Source organism: Colias philodice, chromosome 7 (genome assembly GCF_061535455.1).
Source record: "Colias philodice isolate Cphi_HAF_F1 chromosome 7, ilColPhil1 Martin Lab GWU primary, whole genome shotgun sequence".
NCBI lineage: Eukaryota > Metazoa > Arthropoda > Insecta > Lepidoptera > Pieridae > Colias > Colias philodice.
The window spans coordinates 6,060,994-6,080,516 of NC_143092.1; the positions used below are offsets into that span (position 1 = coordinate 6,060,994).

Below are 19,523 nucleotides of genomic sequence, written 5' to 3' on the forward strand. Positions count from 1 at the left end.
GATTGACTTTTATAATTTGATCAGCCGTCAATTGTCAATTTGTCATTGTCAGACGTCAGTTTATGTATTGGAAAGACATCAAATGTTAATTTGCAGATTTGCAAATTCAAAGTATTTTTATTTTATTGTTATATGTGTATTGATTATTTAAACTATCTTTAATAAATTAAGAATTTATCAAAACCCACTAATTCAATATCCAGATATGGCATCTTCTCCGAAATCACCAGAGCAAAACGAAAAAACCAAACAATATGACCGGCAACTTCGTCTTTGGGGTGATCATGGGCAAGCAGCACTGGAAAATGGACATATTTGTCTTATAAATGCAAATGCCTTAGGCACTGAGGTGTTGAAATCTATAGTTCTACCTGGCGTGGGTGCCATTACAATTGTGGATGATAACATTGTGAGTGACGAGGATATTGGCAGTAATTTTTTTCTAGAAGTCACAAGTAAGGGATTAAATAGGGGATCTGAAACTTTACGTTTGATTTTGGAATTAAATGACGCTGTGCAAGGTCACTCTGTACAAGAACCACCAGATCAAATTTTAAAAGAAAATCCAGATTTTTTCAAAGCTTTTAGTGTAGTAATTGCATCATCACTCAGTGAGAAAACTATTAAAGATTTGTCACAGCACTTATGGGAGATTAACATTCCTTTTATTTTATGTAGATCTGTTGGATTTTTGGGATCTTTTAGGATACAAATTAAGGAGCATGCTGTTATTGAGACACATCCAGATAATGAACAAATGGACTTACGTTTAGATGTCCCATTCCCAAACTTATTAGAATATCTTAATAGTATTGACATTGATAGTCTTGATCTGAAAGATCATGGTCATATTCCTTGGATAGTCATTTTATACAAAGCTGTACAGAAATGGCAAATAATCAACAAAGACAGATGGCCAATGAGTAGGAAAGAAAAGAATGAAATAAAAGATATTATTCAAGAATTTATCAGAAAAGATGAGAATGGTGTACCTATTGTTGAAGAAAACTTTGAAGAGGCAATAAGAGCAGTAAATACAGCTTTGGTACCAACATTTTTACCAGTAAAAATTCAAGATTTGATTTACAGCAGTACAGCCATAAACTTAACTAAGGAGAGTTCTTCCTTCTGGATAATGTGCTCAGCTCTAAGAGCATTTGTGGAAGCAGATGGTAAAGGCAAATTGCCTCTGAGAGGTGTGCTACCAGACATGACTGCTTCCACAGAACATTATGTTAAGTTACAGAATATCTATCGAACTCAAGCTTCTGCAGATGCAGAAGTAGTGTATAGAAAAGTGCAGCAAATTGTATCCCAGTTACAATGTGATAGTATCAGTGAAGCTGAAGTAAAACTCTTTTGTAGGCACGCTCATGACTTACATTTAATAAAGGGATCTAATATTGCATTGGAGTACCAGTTGGGGAGCCCGGTTGCTTCTTATATTGCAAGACATTTAGAGGAACCTGATGTTATGATGGTGCATTATATTCTACTAAGAGCAGCAGACATGTTTCGGTCCGAACATTGCAGAGCTCCTGGCGAGTGGGAACCTGAGAGTGATATTTCTATACTAAAAAACTGTGTGTCTAAATTGTTAAGTGATATCTCTTGTTCTCCGTTCCCAAAAGATGACCATATTCATGAGATGTGTAGATATGGAGGAGCCGAGATTCACAGTGTATCTGCATTTCTGGGTGGTTGTGTGGCGCATGAAGCCATTAAATTAGTTACTAAGCAATATAATCCTGTTAACAATACTTTTATTTATGATGGAGCATCTACTAACACTGCAACATTTACATTTTAAACATGGTTTGTGATAATAAATAAACTTAAACAAATTTAGATGAAATTTTATTTTCAGAACTAAAATTAACTATACAAACTTAGGGTTATAAATAAATATACATTGCGATTCTTCAAAGTTGTGTATTTTCATATAGGGTAATTTATCAGATATAATTTATATATAATTGAGATAAAACATCAAAGAAATACAGACACTTTCATTAACAATTTTATAAACATAAAAATACAAAAAGAAAACAAACCACATGACTAATAAAATAAAAAATTGTATTAAAATATTTTTGGCTAAAATCCAGATGGCAGATGCAGTAGGTATCAATATAAATAACAGTGTATTGTTAACATATATTGACCTGTGAAACAGCAGTGTTCATACAACACAACATTTAAGAGATCCAATAGGATGACTATGATTTTCACCTGAGCCAAAGTTTCAATCGCAACGCATCTACTCCGTTAAGATAATATCGAAATAAGCGCTTGTCTCTCACAAAACCCAAATTCTCATATAGTTTGAGAGCAGGCTTGTTAGTGATTTCTGTTTCTAACACAACTTCATCAGCATTGTCATTAATCATAACCTGAAATTAAGAAATAAAATTATATTTATAGGTTATAAAGTCCCCATTCTTATATCAATTACCATGTAATTTAGGTTTTACACAATGCAAAAAGATAACTTTGTAAAAATAAATAAATTACCTGTATTGCTTTTTGGACAAGTCTCGATCCAATCCCCCGTTTCCTATATCTCTTATCAACTGCCAACATAGCAATGTAGCCTCTCTTCACAACATTGCGATGCATGTCTAACTTACATACAATGGCACCTATGCATTTTCCTTCATGAATTGCCAAAAAGCACAACTTAGGCCAATTATGTATAAAATATCTATAAGTGTAGATAGAATATGGTTCAGACAAGTCCTTTTGAATAAGTCTCATAATTTCTGGCATTTGCAATTCTGATTCATATGATATTATAGCAATGTCACCATCATTCTCTTGCTCTTGTTGGTGACAGCTCTCTTTATGCTTCATTGTTTCCTCCACAGAACATCTACTGTCCTCATGTTCAGAGGAACCATTTTCATTATTTGCTTTTTGAGATAAATCACTACAATGTACACTATTTACACAAGTTTCTTTACATGGAGCTGCTTCTTGTGCTAGAGGTTCTAAGTTAGATTTCAGAATATCATATTTTGAATGTTCGCTAGTACCATTCGTTAGGTTATTGTGATGATTTATATTCAGCGCATTTGTTAACACTTCGCTTAATTTCTCTTCACTTACTTTTATACTTTCTTCATCGGGAACTACAGAAGGATCTTTGGACTTTTTATTTTTGTTTTTCACATTCGAACACTTTTGATTGCTTCTTATATTCTGTACATTTTCCTCTGCGAGCTGACTCATCTTGCAGTTTATCTATCTATATATTATTTACACATTCAAAGATGTTAAGCTCATATGAATTACACAAAAGCCTTTCCTATACAAATATTTTCTTGTCAAAATCGTAGAAGAGTATCACCGACATCTTGGTGTTCAGTATTAATCACTTTCCAAATGGAACGTGACAGTGGCTATTCTTGTTTTCAGGATAAACTTGAGTTAATTAATAAACAGTAAATAAAAATGGGATGAAAATATTTCGTGGCTTTTAGTAAAAATTTTCGATAAGTCCAAGTTTGAGCCTTCCACAATCACATTGCCACAGATTAAGTATTAGTTACTACGTAACACATTGCAAAAAAGGGATGTGTAGCCATATAATATTACTTTCAACCATAGACTATAGTTTGTTTGGTTTGCTAGTAATAAAAATAATAAAAAAATCGTCGAATACACAGACGAATAAATGAGTATCACAGATCCATAGATTTTTAAAAATTAATTATTGCAAAATAACTTACTGAATCAAATGTAATTTTAAACCGCAACCTTTTTCAGGTATTTAACATAATTCAGGTATTTTTAGATTTTTATAGTACATAGTTGTAATAAAAAATTGTGCATAATCATCGTAATTTTCTTACTGTTTTTTAAAAAGACCAAAATGAATCAAACTGAACTAAAAATATCAAAAAAGCTTAACTTGAATAACATTGTTTTATAATTTATTAAAAATATAATATTTGCTGTGCATTTTACATAACAACTTTTTATTTACATAATGACAATAATATGGTCTATCATTTAATCGGTAAATGGAAAAACATACCAAATAGGTACAGTTAATAAATATGTAAATAAAATATACATTATTTATCTAATGATTATTTTTTATGCGATGAGTTTCGATTTATTCGTATCATAATTCTCGATTGTCGATTCGAGACTCGAAATCGATTGTTAAATCGACTTTCAGGTTTAGTATCCGGTTGACAGCCGGTGAGGCGGCGGCGTGATGTTTTCCTAGCGATTTACGATACGCGCGCCGCCTCTGCGCGATAATCTGTAAATTTGTAAATATTTTTTTACATATATCACAAATGTGAACAATGTTATAAAAATAACTGTGTGTCTGTTATAATTTATATCAAAATCCTGTCATAACAGTACGTTATCGTGCGGCTCATTACATTATCATAAATACAATTTGTAAAAGAGAAGTGTTGCATAAACATTATAATTTAATTTTATATTATATTGAAATTAAAGACGTGAAAGAAGCTTTGTTAGTGCGAATAAATTTAAGTATTGCTATGGTTAAGTAGGAGTAATAAATCAGGATTCTTTAAACATTATTCTGAATAAAAAGATTTATTAAAGTGATCTACATAAAGTTAAATGATTTCAAAATCGGCAATGGCGGATCGGGAACGTCCTGCGAAAACCTCCATCAGGGTGGGCTTTTATGATATAGAAAGAACCATTGGCAAGGGAAATTTTGCCGTCGTTAAGTTAGCCCGACATCGAATAACGAAGACTGAGGTAAGATTTATTTATAAGCAACTTGTGAATGAAGTTTTTAATTTTTATGTATTCCATATTTTATGTTTAGAATACCTACAGTAAGCATCGAATAAGCTCATTGAACAAATTCAGTAGGTATAGGTATATACATAAAACACGTCAAAAACAAATGCTTCTGGATTATTATCGCTTTAAAATACCAAGCTTATGCGGCATTTGTTATGAACAAATGAGAAATTCGAAAAACAAGGATACCTATTACTTAAGAAAATACTGTTTCATTATTGATAGTAATTAGGTAACTAAATATTAAAACCATCAGACTATAGTAACGATGACTCCATTGTCGACGTGTTTACAAACAAACAGACATTAAATTCATATAAGGTTCTATACAAATCATATTTTACGAAACGCTGAAATACCAATATCTTAGGTAGGTATAATATATTTCTTTTCTAAAGTCCATTCATGACGGTAGCCGGTAGGTAATACCTAAATACGTATACTCAAGGACACCACTTTAATGTTTCGCTTTCGCGTTTCATCATGACGTATTTTTTATTTTATTCCATCCGAGAATCAAAATGATGATAAAAAGTTCATAATTATGAAAAAAACCCTACCGAGAAAAACACCTACTATACATTTTTATTAATTAATTTCACAAGCAATGCAATATACATAGTTACCTATTACATATCCATTTACCGACTTCCCAAAAATGCAGAGATTGTCTTATGTCCATTTTTATTTCTATACCTAGGTACCTACGTAGGTATGAGGTAAGTATAATGAAAATAACTTAACCTTTTTTTATTAGACACTGTGCCTACTTTACTAACAAATGGGCCAATGCTGTGTAAAAATAAATAAAAACAATCATATACCTACCTAGGTACATAGGAATTAGGAACCTAGTTTACCGAAAGTAATCACTACATAATATAAAACAAAGTCGCTTTCTCTGTCCCTATGTCCCGATGTATGCTTAAATCTTTAAAAATACGCAACGGATTTTGATGCGGTTTTTTTTAATAGATAGAGTGATTCAAGAGGAAGGTTTTAGTATATAATTTATTATGTTTTAGACAAAGCAGGCGAAGCCGCGGGCGGAAAGCTAGTTATTTATATTTTATATTGTACCTAGATTGTAGATCACTTGTAGATAATTTGGTGGTGTTGACTGCGGCCTGTGGTATTGCCGAGTAGGCAAGATACCGAGGTAGTTTAATCGTATTCATTATCACTACCTATAAATGGTAATATACCTAAGTAACGTTCTTAATTATTATTATAATGTACTTTATACATATTGGGTATCCATCCATTCCCGTATCGATTTTGTGCAATGTTCATTTAAAATCAACCAACAACCACGAGCAGGCAGATTTCCGCTCGCGAAAAGTAAGAGCACTCATAGTTTATGGTCCCCTAGGATTTCTGGAATAAAACCTATCCTATATCAGGTCTGCTAATTTCCTCAAATTTGCTCCTCGTTTCCTCAAATTTGGTACAACTTGCTGTACCTACCAAATTTCATCCAAATCGTTCAGTGGTTGAGGCGTGAAGAAGGGACAAAGGGTCATCTTTGTTAGTTAATTTTTGCGTCCTTAAGAATAAGAAATAATAATAATCTAAAGTCTATCAATTTATCTGCATATTCAGTTAAAAGAAAAATATCTCCGTTTTCATTTCTACTACAAACAACGTAAGTATGCCGTAGATTGTAGTATTTAGAATCGAACGGTAGTTATACAAGTTAAGTTTACAATAGTACAGAGAAGAATAAGAAACAGATGTAGTCTTTATAATCATGGATCAAATGAATGTAAAACGTGTGCCTTGCATTCAAATTAATTGATTTGTTTTTAATTTATATAGCTGTTTGAATTCGTCACGTGTACCACTGTTCCAATTAAGTGCCATCCGTTATGATGTAAATGGGACATATTTCAACAAAATTGATTAGATTGGAAAACGATTTATTACAGGCGCTGCTTTAATAAGTAAAACTGTAACTAACAGTATCAAGTATGTTTTTAAAGATTTGGCAAACGAGAAACAAAAAGACAAGGACCATGTAAGAAGTAAGAACACACTTTTAAAATCGCCTGTTTTCGTTTATAAACTAATTACAATTAATTCACAAGCACATAATATTTAATCTATATGAAATTTTCGTTTCGATCATTTTAATTTAGGTATTGATTTTATCGAATTAATCGCTTCCAATTCACGATGTCTGTTTGAATCAGATGAGTTCATATGTCTTAATAGATGATAATTTGAAATGTTTTAATAGCCTGCAGGTACTAGACAACAGTAGTTTAAAGTAGTGCGAGTGTACCCAAGAAGTAGGTCGTTGGCCGAATACCGACGTCGTCTTGAATGACTCACTCCGCTGCGTTTCAAATGGACGACTACACTTTCGTTTCAAACTTTGATTTATGTTTAATTAGAGAGGCGATTCAGATACATCTGCTGGATTCTCGTTTGCTTAGAAAGTCGAGGATCGCGTGATCAATGAATGCAATGCACCGAAATAACAGAGCGTCCTCGGCCTTCGCAAATCCGTCTTTGTAAGTGCGCGATATGTAGGTACTTATGATAGCATGTGGTAGAAACAACGAAACCTTGATCGTATGCAAATATGGTCAAGGATAGTGAATGATTTTTGAGGCGGAAATCAAAGATCATTCGTAAAGGGGCAAGCTGAATCTATCTCTGTGTTTTTTTTTTATATTTTATAATAGGTACATACACGAAATATGCATATTGTAGACCTCGAAAGTAATTAATATATCATAATATTAATTTATACATGTCTATTTAAGTTTAGTTTATAATATTGAATGCGGATTTCGAATATTAGTCACCATCAGTAATCGAGTAATTTGTCACAACTGGTTAATGATAGCACCTGCGAAATATTTCGGGCTACATAATCATCAATCAGCTATCCACCATAGTCCGTTCACAGTTGGCTGCGGTCGCAATCGCTGCCGCGTCCAGAAATACCACGGCATCGACCTTGCGTTTGGATGCACGCACCTCTTTGTTTTTATTATTTGGCTTTTTTTTCCGTGTTCACCATTAGCGCCAAGGTGATGGCCGATGTTCAACAAATACGTGTACTGTAATATAGATAATGTTGAACTTCCCTTCGGCTATTTTGAAAACGTTTAACTCAATGACATGTCATTTGTTGAAAATAACAGTCAACAGTGTAATCGGAAATTTATAATTATTTGCCACTAAAATTACCTACCGCGTGTCTATTATTATCTGTATTTTATTTTTTAGTCAGTAATTTTAAAAGTAATATTGTACCACCAATTTAACTGCTGTTGCATTCCGTCGAAAGTGTATTTTAGACAAAATTTCTCTCGTTTGATAGATGTTTCTTCATCACGATCTCATTAAGTGCTATGTAAATTGCTGTTGCTAAAGTTAGCATTGATCACACGCTATCAGTGGAACTCAATTATTTTATTAAAAACGTTAAGAAAGTAATCATGTTTGTGTGGCGTGATGAGCTGATATAGGTTTCATGAATAAATTGCCAGGAAACCATTTCGTGCTTATAGCACGCGTTTCGTTTACACTGGAGAGCTTAAAAATGTGCGCTTGACGCAAATGTGTTATCTATTTTGGAGTACTGCGTCAGAAGTACATCTTATCTGTGCCTGTCTGGGGGTCACCCTCCACGTTTTTCTTAATTTGTTATTAAATTTTACTTGCTTCACCTAATCTTGGAATGTCGAGTTCATAGCACGCAATAAACTGCTATTGGAACAGGCGATCGATTATCTGGATGTTATTTTTTGACTGATCACAGAAACTGAGATAACCAATACTATATTGACTAATCGATTTCTAATATATTGTGTATAGGCACTTTATGATGTATGATCACCGGTAGCTCTAACTTTTTATCTCTAAAGGAATTTCATTAAAAAATTTAACAAATGTTCTGCAAACTCTACATACCTATACAGCACAGTGCTATTGATAACGGGTACCTATATAAATAAATCTCGGATTCTGAAACGTATGCTCAGTGTAGTTGTTGTTAAGGTGAAATAAAGAGAAAATAAATAATGGAAAGATAAACTCGAGACGGAATTTTATGACGAAAAGTATGTTTATACACACTCCAGTACTACAATATTATTTATCGGTCGATAACAATGCAATGGTCGCTTTTATTCACATCTTTATATTTTTTTTCTATTTGTGACATAAATAAGAGTACAAAGTTCAGAGAAATAATTCAAAAACAACTCATCATTTACCTTACTGATACTGTTTCACTGGTGACATTTTTAGTGCAAAGATCTTTCGATATGAATATTTATTATTTTCGCATAAATAACAATTTGAATTGAATTGTAGTAAATAAAAATTTATTAATTATTTAGTAAGTGTAATAAATAAAAATTTATTACACTTCTGTGAATTACATTTTTACGGTAACGTCTTCAACAAATTTTCCGCAATTTTCATTGCCCTTCATATAAAAATTACCGAAACTGTCACAAAAATGGAAAAAGTATATTTCGCATTTAATTATTTCATATTTCCAAGTTAAAACGATATTATAAAATAAATCTCTTTATAAATTGAAATGGGATGGTAGAAGACAGAATTGTAAATGAATGCGTCTAAACAAATTATTCGAGATAAAATCCAGCTTCATAAAAGCGTAAATGTAAAACCTGTGTACGTTGCACTGACAGTAACTAGCAAATTGAATTCAGGGCGTGTGTAGGTATTTCTGAAAAGTTGTCTACGCGTGGGGGTGGCGGCACTAGAATGGAGGGCACTACGCTTTCCCCCGCGTCCCGTACTACGCCGTTAAGTATGGAGTACCTTCACTGACGCAGATTGCGTTTTTTCTTGAAAAGGATTATTGCGATGAACTTTAATGTGGATGTTCTTTATTCAGTGTGTTAAGGCTTCGGATAATATTTTATTTTCGCAATGCTTGGAATAATAATTGTTAATTGATTATTGCATTTTATAAAATGTAGAGTTAATGTAATGTATGTAAAATTGATTCGTTTTTTTTTCTATAATTTAAATGTTTATAATTAATTAGTGTGTAGAATTCAATATAATAGATGTTTTATACACGTAATTAATTATTAATCCCCCTAAAAAACAGGCCTGCTATTACCTAATGAATAACTTATAAAGATACTCTATAAGACGTGTGAAAGGCTCATAAATTACGATGTCACAGATGATCTAGATCAGATTGATCACTAACATGACAGTATCAAATAAAAATGCAACGTATGCCATAATCTCGAAGTCAAGTAATGTTGGGGAGATGGGGTTTCGTCCACCTCTCTCGCACATTTTCCCTCCTGCTCGAACCGTCCTATTGATCGTCGTCTAGACTTGTTGATCACTGCGAGTTTGACCCAGGGTTGGATGTCCTCCGAACTAAAGTAGTCCTTTGACTCCTAGTGTATCCTTTAGGCTATTCGTTTACTGATATACTGTATGTGGATACGTATAAAACGGCCAAACATGCCGAAAACGTACGTTTTCACTTTTTAATTACTAGTAAAGAAGGATATTCATTTCCAGTATTTACCCAAACAACATCAATACTTAGCGCGTCGTTTGAAATACTCGATCAAATTAAGATACCATTGTGATGAAGATTTCATTCCTATTCTGAATATTAATCAATCACGCTGGGATTTTCCGAAATTTATATAAATGGATCCGCTTCAATCTACACAGAACAAAGTAATTATCGCGTTTGAAAATCATTTAACATGTCGTCATAAAGAGATTTAGTTTCATTCGTTTGATAATCCATCGGTACGTCAATACTATAATACATTGTCTTACGGCTTATCACAATTATAAGATAAGCAATGACGCAAACGTCTATCGTGTTTGGTTTTAAGATGTTTAACTGCCACTTATCGTGCATGAATATTTGTTTAGCATTTATCGAACTTGCAAGGATTATTGTAACGTTCGAGGTGTACAAAGGTGGAAACCGGACCTCTAAAACCTCGAAGCTGCAACTTATTTCAAAAACAAAGGTGTGAATTATACAATTCCATAATTATGAAACTCTTTGATATAAAAGTTTGTCAGAATGACAATTGAGTCTGAATTCGAACTTTTGCTGTCTCCTTAATTAGTTAACTCAAAATTTATAAAGTCTCTGAAATATCGTTTCGAGGAAATGATTAATCCCAAACTTTGTCAATTACATAAATCGAATGAAGTTTATTTGGAGAGCAGAGAATGCACATTGTATTTTTTGCATTTTCAAAATATGAAAAAGTAAACAAACCTATCGAAATTCTGAGCTTATACCAAGATGCATGAAAACAAAGAATGTGGAGAGGTTTTTCCATGCCCCATTCGAACCTATTGCAAATGTGGGTAACCTAAATAAACCTATTCATCCTTGATGCTACGTTAGTTTATTGAAATCTTCCTACGACCCACAGTCGTTCCAAAAACCTGCGTAAAAGATCTTACTGATATCGTATTGGGAACACGGCTGATTAGGAAACTGATGATAATTATATTATCGCCGATCAATTAATCATATTACCGACATACTTAATTATAAAGGGCGACGTCAATAACATTTTGTGCGTCACAGGTGGTTATTTTCTGTTACTATGATTGTTTAGAAATGATTTGTCAAATCACTACGTACCTACTACCTATGCAAAGGGCTCAAACCTTAGATCATTAAGTAATGGATAACACACGCAGGCGTTTCCCCTTTTGCCGAGGTATAAGATTATTCGAATCGAAAAATCTTATGCTTTCATAAAAACTACTTGCGTAATCGATTACGAACACTCTGCGTATTCGTAAAACATCGAAAGGACGTCTGCGAGTGCTCCGCTAAAAATGCCGTTTTGCACTGTCAAGTCTTGCAGAAGCAATTCAAACATGTCGAATATTAAAAAAGATGGAATAACCTTTCATTTGTGTATATTTTTTTATTTTTTTAACGTACATTTCTAATTAAATTCAATTTCTAATAATCGTCGATGTATCGTTTAGCGATATGATCAAGACAAATAATCGAGTCATGTGTGTACTCGATCATTGATGCGGCCTCACGAGACTATCATGGAAAGAAAATATACAAAATGCGATATTGAACCGCACTCCCCACGAGACTATAAAGTGATGTAGCGAGACTATCTTGAAGAGAAAATATACAAATTTAATCTTTATGAACTAAGCGATAAAGTTGAATTTAGAACGCGATATTGAACCGCACTCCCCACGAGACTATAAAGTGATGTAGCGAGACTATCTTGAAGAGAAATTCAAATTTAATCTTTATGAACTTAGTGATAGAGTTGAATTTAAAAACTCGTCGCTTAAAAGGTCGTTAATTTTTACGACTTTCTTAGTGACGGACTGCTTTTAACTTGAACGTCGATAAAAAAATATTTTTCTAAGTATAATTTGAAATGAGATGAGAATTAATCTTTATTATACATATTAAAATTTTACACAACTGCATAAAAAGGCGTATAATGTTTATTTTGTAAGTCTTGTATATATCTATTAAAATTTACGCTCGGTTACTTTTAACTGGCAGAACATTTTAATGGTACGGAACCCTTCGTGCGCGAGTCCGACTCGCATTTAGCCGTTTTTTTTGTAATGTTAATCTTGTAACCTTTCTATTATGTAATCTATACTAATATTATAAAGCTGAAGAGTTTGTTTGTTTGTTTGTTTGTTTGAACGCGCTATTCTCGGGAACTACTGGTCCGATTTGAAAAATTCTTTCGGTGTTAGATAGCCCATTTATCGAGGAGGGTATATATCATCACGCTACGACCAACAGGAGTGGAGCCACGGGGGTGAAACCGCGCGGAGCAGCTACTTTGTTTATATGTATGTAAGAATATTGCGTATATTTCAGATTTACAAAAAATCCTGCTTTAAGGCTAAGGTGGATTGAATGCTGTGGGAGAAAATCAGAATGGACACCTCGGTACAGAAATAATAAAAATTTCTGGACCGATATTTATTTTATTGAATATAATATGTGATGTGTTGAATAAATACATATTCAAATACAAATAAAATGGCGTTTTATTGTTTTTTCGTATGCATATAATAATGATGAAAACGTTACAAATGACCTGTGTAGTATTTTTTATGAATATAATATTAATGTTATTTCTAATTTCAACAAAATTATTATTTTTGTAATATCGATATGGTTACATCCCTTTAGAGCGATTGTATTATTACGTATATGTATAGAGATTTTTCTGTGTAATCGATGTATGTGTGCAAAAACATGCTAGTCTGTCCATTTTGTAATATAGTTTGAGTTTGTAAAGACACAAATTATTTTTGTGAATGTGTGATTGTGTTTCAAAGTGTGAGTTACCCTCCCCGCACCAAAACCGGCAGAAAGTTTAGTTAGAACATTTGCCAGCGTGCTCCATCCATTACTTAATGATCTAAGGCTCAAACTATTGAACTCTACCATAAAGAGTTTTATCGTGATATATTTCGATATATTCTGATACAAAGGCATAAATGCTATTTTGTATCGTAGCCTTTACAATATTATATTATAATTTTTATTATGCTTCTTTAATATGAGCTTGTGAAAATATACAAGACATTAAGACCTTTATCAATTGTAATTGATAAAGGTCTTAATGTCTTGTATATTTTCCAAATATTAATCAAATTCTATAATGTATTATAGAATTTGATTAATATTTGGATTACATTGTTTTGTGGACATTACTATTAATTACTATCAACTTAATCGACTGATTAGTTGTTTTTAAAAAAAGCATTACATGATTATAAATTGGTATTTTTCTTATTCTTTAATATCTCGCACTTATCTCCGTAAGGTTCGTTGTTGTTTGTTATCTTAATTGTACATTTATTGGTGCTTCTAAGTTTAATTTGCGTCAATGTGATATTTTTATTTTAACGTGATATTATTTATAAAATATCTAAAAAAGAACGACATTACATCTGGATGCGCGCCAAGAGCTTATAAAGTTTATAATAAGATATTTTGTTTAATATCTGTGTTGTTCAATTATATAGTATATTCAAAGGTCACATTTAGTATATAGCTGTTACTTCTACAGTTCTACCATCCCGCTCTGACGTGCTTTACCTATACGGTGTTCCTCCTCTAGGCGGTTCAATAACATTAGGTTATTGACCCACTGACTGGCAGCCAGTGCATTTAAAAAAATAATGTACCTACGTCACGAATTACTCCTCATATACATTAACAGTATGTAAGCATAAGGTCAAGCCAGTTAAGCTCAGGGGTAATTTACGTAATGGCAAATCGCAATTCACCACCTGCTATCATGAAATGGAGTCTTGAGGATAAACGAACTTAGTGAATTATGATGTCTTTATTAAACTAATGTATAACATGATTTTTTTTTAATAAAAATTAAAAACGATTAAAATTTACATTTTTCATGTTACGAGTAGAAAAAAGCTCATATATAAGAACACTTCATATAATTTCCCCTGTGTTTAAAAACGTATTTCTTTTTAATCTATTTAAAATGTTTTTTTTTGTATCTAGTAACATTCCAATCATTTTGTTGTTGTAAAATTAAATAATCACAAAAAGTATGCATGGCAACTGTCATATAATAATTATTATGATAATGTGTTCTTGTCTAAATATTTAATTAAGTACAGCAATAGAATGCTTTACATTATAATGACGATTTGTGCGATAAGAACATTTTTTTATCTTGTAGCATTTTATGCTAAGTTAAATTCCCTCAACACATTACATATTATGCTTAATACTGGAATATGTTATATAACTACTGACTTATTAGTGTATATTTATGTTTGTATAAGATCTGAATTGTACCCATATTCATGAATAAAAATATTTGAATTTGAATACTTTTAAGTATTTTTTTATGCAAAACTATGTATAAGTTGATGAGAACATAATTATTAAAAGGTAAGGTGGCGTAGATTTGGTGTCAGGAGAATTTATAAAAGCCTCGAAAAATATTCTTTCATTAAATCAGGGATAAAACACCCTTGCGAGTGTTCACTGCGCAATCTAACACACTTCGCGTTCATTTTTATTCCGTCATGGAATACATAATATTGCGAATTGCGATATTGATTATAGGGACCGACATAAAGTTCACACATAATTTATATTATTCACTTTGACTCGGTGTAAGCCATACATTCTGCATAAATGTTTCACACAAGCCAAATATATTCTACGTTTATAAAACTGTTTATAATATGCAAAATGCAAATCGTTTCTTGTAAAACTTGTTTTTCTTTTATCTGTACCGAACGGTCAGTAAGAGGTTTTATATCAAAACATTCATTACAGGTCAGTACACACGTACTGTAGCTGTGTGTTTTATATATGAATTTACTTTAACGAGGTATTTTATACACATATATAATATGATTAGTCCCAATGACGTAGGATTCGTGCGTAATGATGCTATCGAGACAATGGGGTCAATGTCGGAGCTTCTGACCGACAGTTCTATCAACATTACTACAATTAGGTATTCCAATGTTTTAGTGCAATCTATAATCAAACTAATCGACACACTACCATTTTTCTGTTATTTTTATATCAGTAGAATTTTAAAAGTCAGTGTAGCTATAGGTTGTTGGTATCACTACAGGAAAAACGATGGCTACATTTTTTGCGCTATATTTTTAGAAACTTAAAGTTCTCAATAATAATAAAGAAGTGTGATAAAATGCCTTACTAATTATGCACATAAATAATTTTATGTTGACATAAAAATCTGGCATTTGTAAGCGCCCAATTGACTACACCATGAGCATTGGTTATTTCAAGAATAGACAGACCAGAACATATTGTAGACTACTGTTGTAATAAATGCCTGAAATTCTTTGTACATACATCGTACGTGTATACAAACGTGACGCTAATTATATATACAAGAGTATGTATAACGTCTTCAGGTTCTTCATTTAATTTACTGTTTTTCAGCTCTATTAAATCGGTAAAGAAAGTGAAGTCACGTATAAAAAGTAGAAACGAATATTTATGCTGGATTCTTTCTGTGGTTTCGCATGCATTTCTCATGCATTAATGATCACAAGATGTAGAAATTGTGTAAGTAGTAGCTGTGGTAGCAGGCGTGGAAACTTGAATGGTGTGTGTTAATCTTTAATTAAAATTCCTGTGACTGTAAAATCTAGTTATCAATGTTTTAAACATGGAAAAATTGACCAATATAGTTATTTTGTACGTTAAGTAAAGAAGGGATACTCTGATAAACATTTTTGTACCATAAATACATGGAATTTTTGCTCATAATTACAATCAAGTTTTCCAGAAATTTACTTGAATAACAAATAAATATTTAAAAATAATATGAACAATAGTTTGCAGCTTTCTTTTATTTAACTTTTATTGAGTGTGCGAGAGGTCGGCTTCAATCACGTCAATTGGCTCAATGTGCCGGAGTGACGCTCGGCTGACGTCAGCACGTTTGTATGGAAAAGGCAAATCACCGAATAACTGTATTCTTCCGTTCGAGATAAAAATCAAATTACATAGATCAAATGGTGGATTATTTGTAATCGAATTTTAAATTGCTATCTGCTCAGATTGTAATTAAAAGTGTTTTGTATATAATACTGATTTTATAATGAGATTACTATAGATATTAACATTACATTAGGTATTCCAAAATATTTTAAAACTTCTAATACCTATGTTCTTGTTAAGTTAATTAAACTATAGTTCGGTAAGGTTATTCTTTAGGTTTATTTATACATGTTTATACCGTATACGACTACAAAGACACGTCACTTGTTTTAGAAACAAGCATTACAACGAGTTCACGTTCAAATTACATGCAAATCACAAAGCAACAAATGTGAACGCACACTCATCATGCAATGCAAGTACTATCCTCGTAAGTCAGATATATCGTTAATTATGAAAACGTTTGTCGCTCCCGACTCCCGAGATAAAAAAATTCTTTATCTAAGTACGTATACAACATTAATAACACAAGTTCTTCTTCCGGCTCCGCCTGGGTTGATTGAGAACAAGACAAAAAAATATAGCTTGGCATTTTTCAAAAAAGCCTTTTACTTTCTGAGCCCATTCATTTCAAACAAAAACACAGTAAAATCTTAAATCATTCCTTTTTATAATATTAGTGTTATGGATACTTATATTTTATTGGTTCATCATGCAATGAAGCATTTTCATTCATCATAAGCAAAAGCTTGGACAATACGAGGAACTGTTGAACTCAAGTCAACATACGCGGAAACCGTGTGGTTTGTTCGTAAACAAATTAACTGTTATCTAAACTAATTACGGATGTTCCCAAACGAGACGATGTCTGGTTCTGTTTACATGTATGTTTACGCCTGCCTTATGAACGGGAAATTAAGCATATTGAAGTATAACAAATGATTAATACAGGAATGTAACATACGCAACAATGTAGCCAATTTGTACCAGACTTCCTCGAAGGCTTTATTCTTATCTACTACCTATGTAATATATTTCAGTTTCGGGATATAATTATACAGCATAATAGAGTCATAATTATTTTTCATTTATTTTAACATTATAACCTGCAATTAAGAAATCTCCTTAAATCCAAAATACATCATAACAACGTATTTGGTTTATTATACAGTGGTACATATAATATATGAGCGTGGCACATTATGCATAATACATATGCTAATTTGTCTTTATCTTTGTTACAGGTAGCAATTAAGATAATAGATAAATCGCAATTAGACGCCAGTAATCTTCAGAAGGTGTACAGAGAAGTTGACATAATGAAGAGGCTGGATCATCCACATATTATTAAGCTTTACCAGGTAAAGAGAAACCTTATAAAATCATTATCATTATTACAGCGAGAGAACATTTCATTCCGTCTGGTTTCTACCAGATGATACTACTTTTACTACATAATACATATTATGTATAATAATTGCAACGAATCAACAATTTTAAATGAATTTATAATATGAAGTCTTCAACTAACAGCTAACTACTAGATAATTATTTATATGAATTTTCATAAATATAATTTTTACTATAATAGCTTGTGATAAGAAATTTATTATACACTCCGTTGACATGCCAGATTACATGTTGGCTTATCGTAAAGATAAATCTTAAAATCCAGATTTAGATTGTTTTACGATGCTTTTTCCTCATCACATTTGAAAATAATATGTATTAAATTTACCCTCAATTCTTTATCTATCTAACTGCTATATTCCAATTTTATTTTTCCGCTGGTTACCACTGCTAATGCGACACAATATTGCCATGTGAAACAGAACAATGGCGTTTACCGTTAAGCTTTAGTGCAGTATTCATGCATAAGTGGCTAATGTACCGAGTAAATGTCACGTGAAATCGTCGTTAGTACGTGATCACTGTTAATTTAACATCGGCCATTATATGGCGCTATTTGTATAACATTATAATTTATAACATACGACAAGTAGGTAAGGAAAGCGTGACGTTTCATCGCCACACTGATTGTTGTTGCTGAGATATCCAATGCTTAGTATTTACCTATAGTGACGTAGCGCTGATACTGTATGTTGGTATGTATTAAGATATTCAAGATTTGTATATCTGATAAGGAGTACAAAAAAATCATCCGAATGTACATTTGTTCGTCGTACTTGAAGATACATTTAGGGCATTGACTCTGTAGAGTTTTGTGACTCAACTTTTGACCTCCACCTTTTGGTAGAGCGGTATTTTTTTTTTCTATTTTCATGACTAAAATTGGTTTTGGTGCGGCGAACCCACATCTTAAATAACCTCTTAAATGAACAATACATTCTTATATATTGCTACTTATTCTTTTCGCCATCAATGGAGAGATTCTATGAAAAGAATATACGCACTATTTTATATCAAAGTAACACATAATAAAAGATAAACAGGCGTTCATAAGGGTATTATGTTATATCTTTTTGGCAGCCATTTTAAGGGTTAGGATGGCCAATATAAGGATATCGCGATTTCGCTACCAGCTTTTTTGTAAAGGCTCATAGAGCTGCCTCAATAACAATAGGTTGCGTCAGTTTTGCGCTTAAGCAAATAGTATAATGACTCCATTATTTTAACCATCAAGGTTAGGCAATTATAATAATATTACTGTTTTGTATTCGCGATAATATGCTCTTCTCATCAACCGATTCGGTCAGTTATCAAACACACGTATACATTTACTTTCGCGTTTACAAATACAGGGATGCTTATTGCTTATGGATGTGTGTGATTGCAGTATGCACAGACGTTCCAAATATATAATAACTTTTGTAATAAGTTTTTAATTGCGTTATTAAGGCTAATAAGGTTGTTAGTGTGGCGCGTAAATTAAGGCAACGTGAAGCACATCATTATTTTGGTCGGGCGCTCTCGACTCGGTAAAGAGTGACGACTAGAATACATTAACACTTCTGCCAGAACAAAAAATACCTAATTACTGTCGAAATTTTCCTTTCATAGTATGCACGGTAATAAATTATTCCGATAGTGCGCTTTGTCGTATTTGCACGCTAATAAATATCGTCACAACCATTCATATTGTTATTTATATAACATTTATGGGTATGTCGAATGATTTATTCGCACTTGCTTAATGAAGGAATAGTTATGTAATAGAAAATATTAAAATGGTATTTAACTGACTACGTCGCGTCGTAATGTCCGTGGTTTTTGTCTGTGTATTTTTGGCTTT

At 32.3% G+C, this 19,523-nt stretch overlaps 3 protein-coding genes across 5 annotated transcripts in view; 2 read left to right on the forward strand and 1 right to left on the reverse strand.

The window, feature by feature from the left end:
- Window positions 1-33: 33 nt before the first annotated feature.
- On the forward strand, window positions 34-1,844 carry APP-BP1 (Nedd8-activating enzyme E1 regulatory subunit APP-BP1). The gene has a single exon (XM_089697336.1). It carries the CDS (start codon window positions 206-208, stop codon window positions 1,808-1,810), a length of 1,605 nt encoding a protein of 534 aa, XP_089553462.1. The 5' UTR covers window positions 34-205; the 3' UTR covers window positions 1,811-1,844.
- Window positions 1,845-1,916: 72 nt separating this feature from the next.
- Window positions 1,917-3,525, reverse strand: LOC149487095 (uncharacterized). The gene is made up of 2 exons (XM_089697337.1): window positions 2,515-3,525; window positions 1,917-2,393 (listed from the first exon to the last, which is right to left on the reverse strand). The coding sequence occupies exons 1-2, from the start codon at window positions 3,229-3,231 to the stop codon at window positions 2,229-2,231; spliced, it is 882 nt and encodes a 293-aa protein (XP_089553463.1). The 5' UTR covers window positions 3,232-3,525; the 3' UTR covers window positions 1,917-2,228.
- A 657-nt stretch (window positions 3,526-4,182) lies between these two features.
- Window positions 4,183-19,523, forward strand: part of LOC149487096 (uncharacterized) — a 49,870-nt gene continuing 34,529 nt past the window's right edge. For 2 of the 3 annotated variants that reach the window (XM_089697340.1, XM_089697338.1), the window contains exons 1-2: window positions 4,183-4,752; window positions 17,515-17,631. In XM_089697340.1, coding sequence (XP_089553466.1) covers window positions 4,609-4,752; window positions 17,515-17,631 — 261 coding nt within the window. In that variant the 5' untranslated portion in view covers window positions 4,183-4,608. The remainder of the gene's footprint in view (window positions 4,753-17,514; window positions 17,632-19,523) is intronic. The other variant, XM_089697339.1, reaches the window with a different exon arrangement.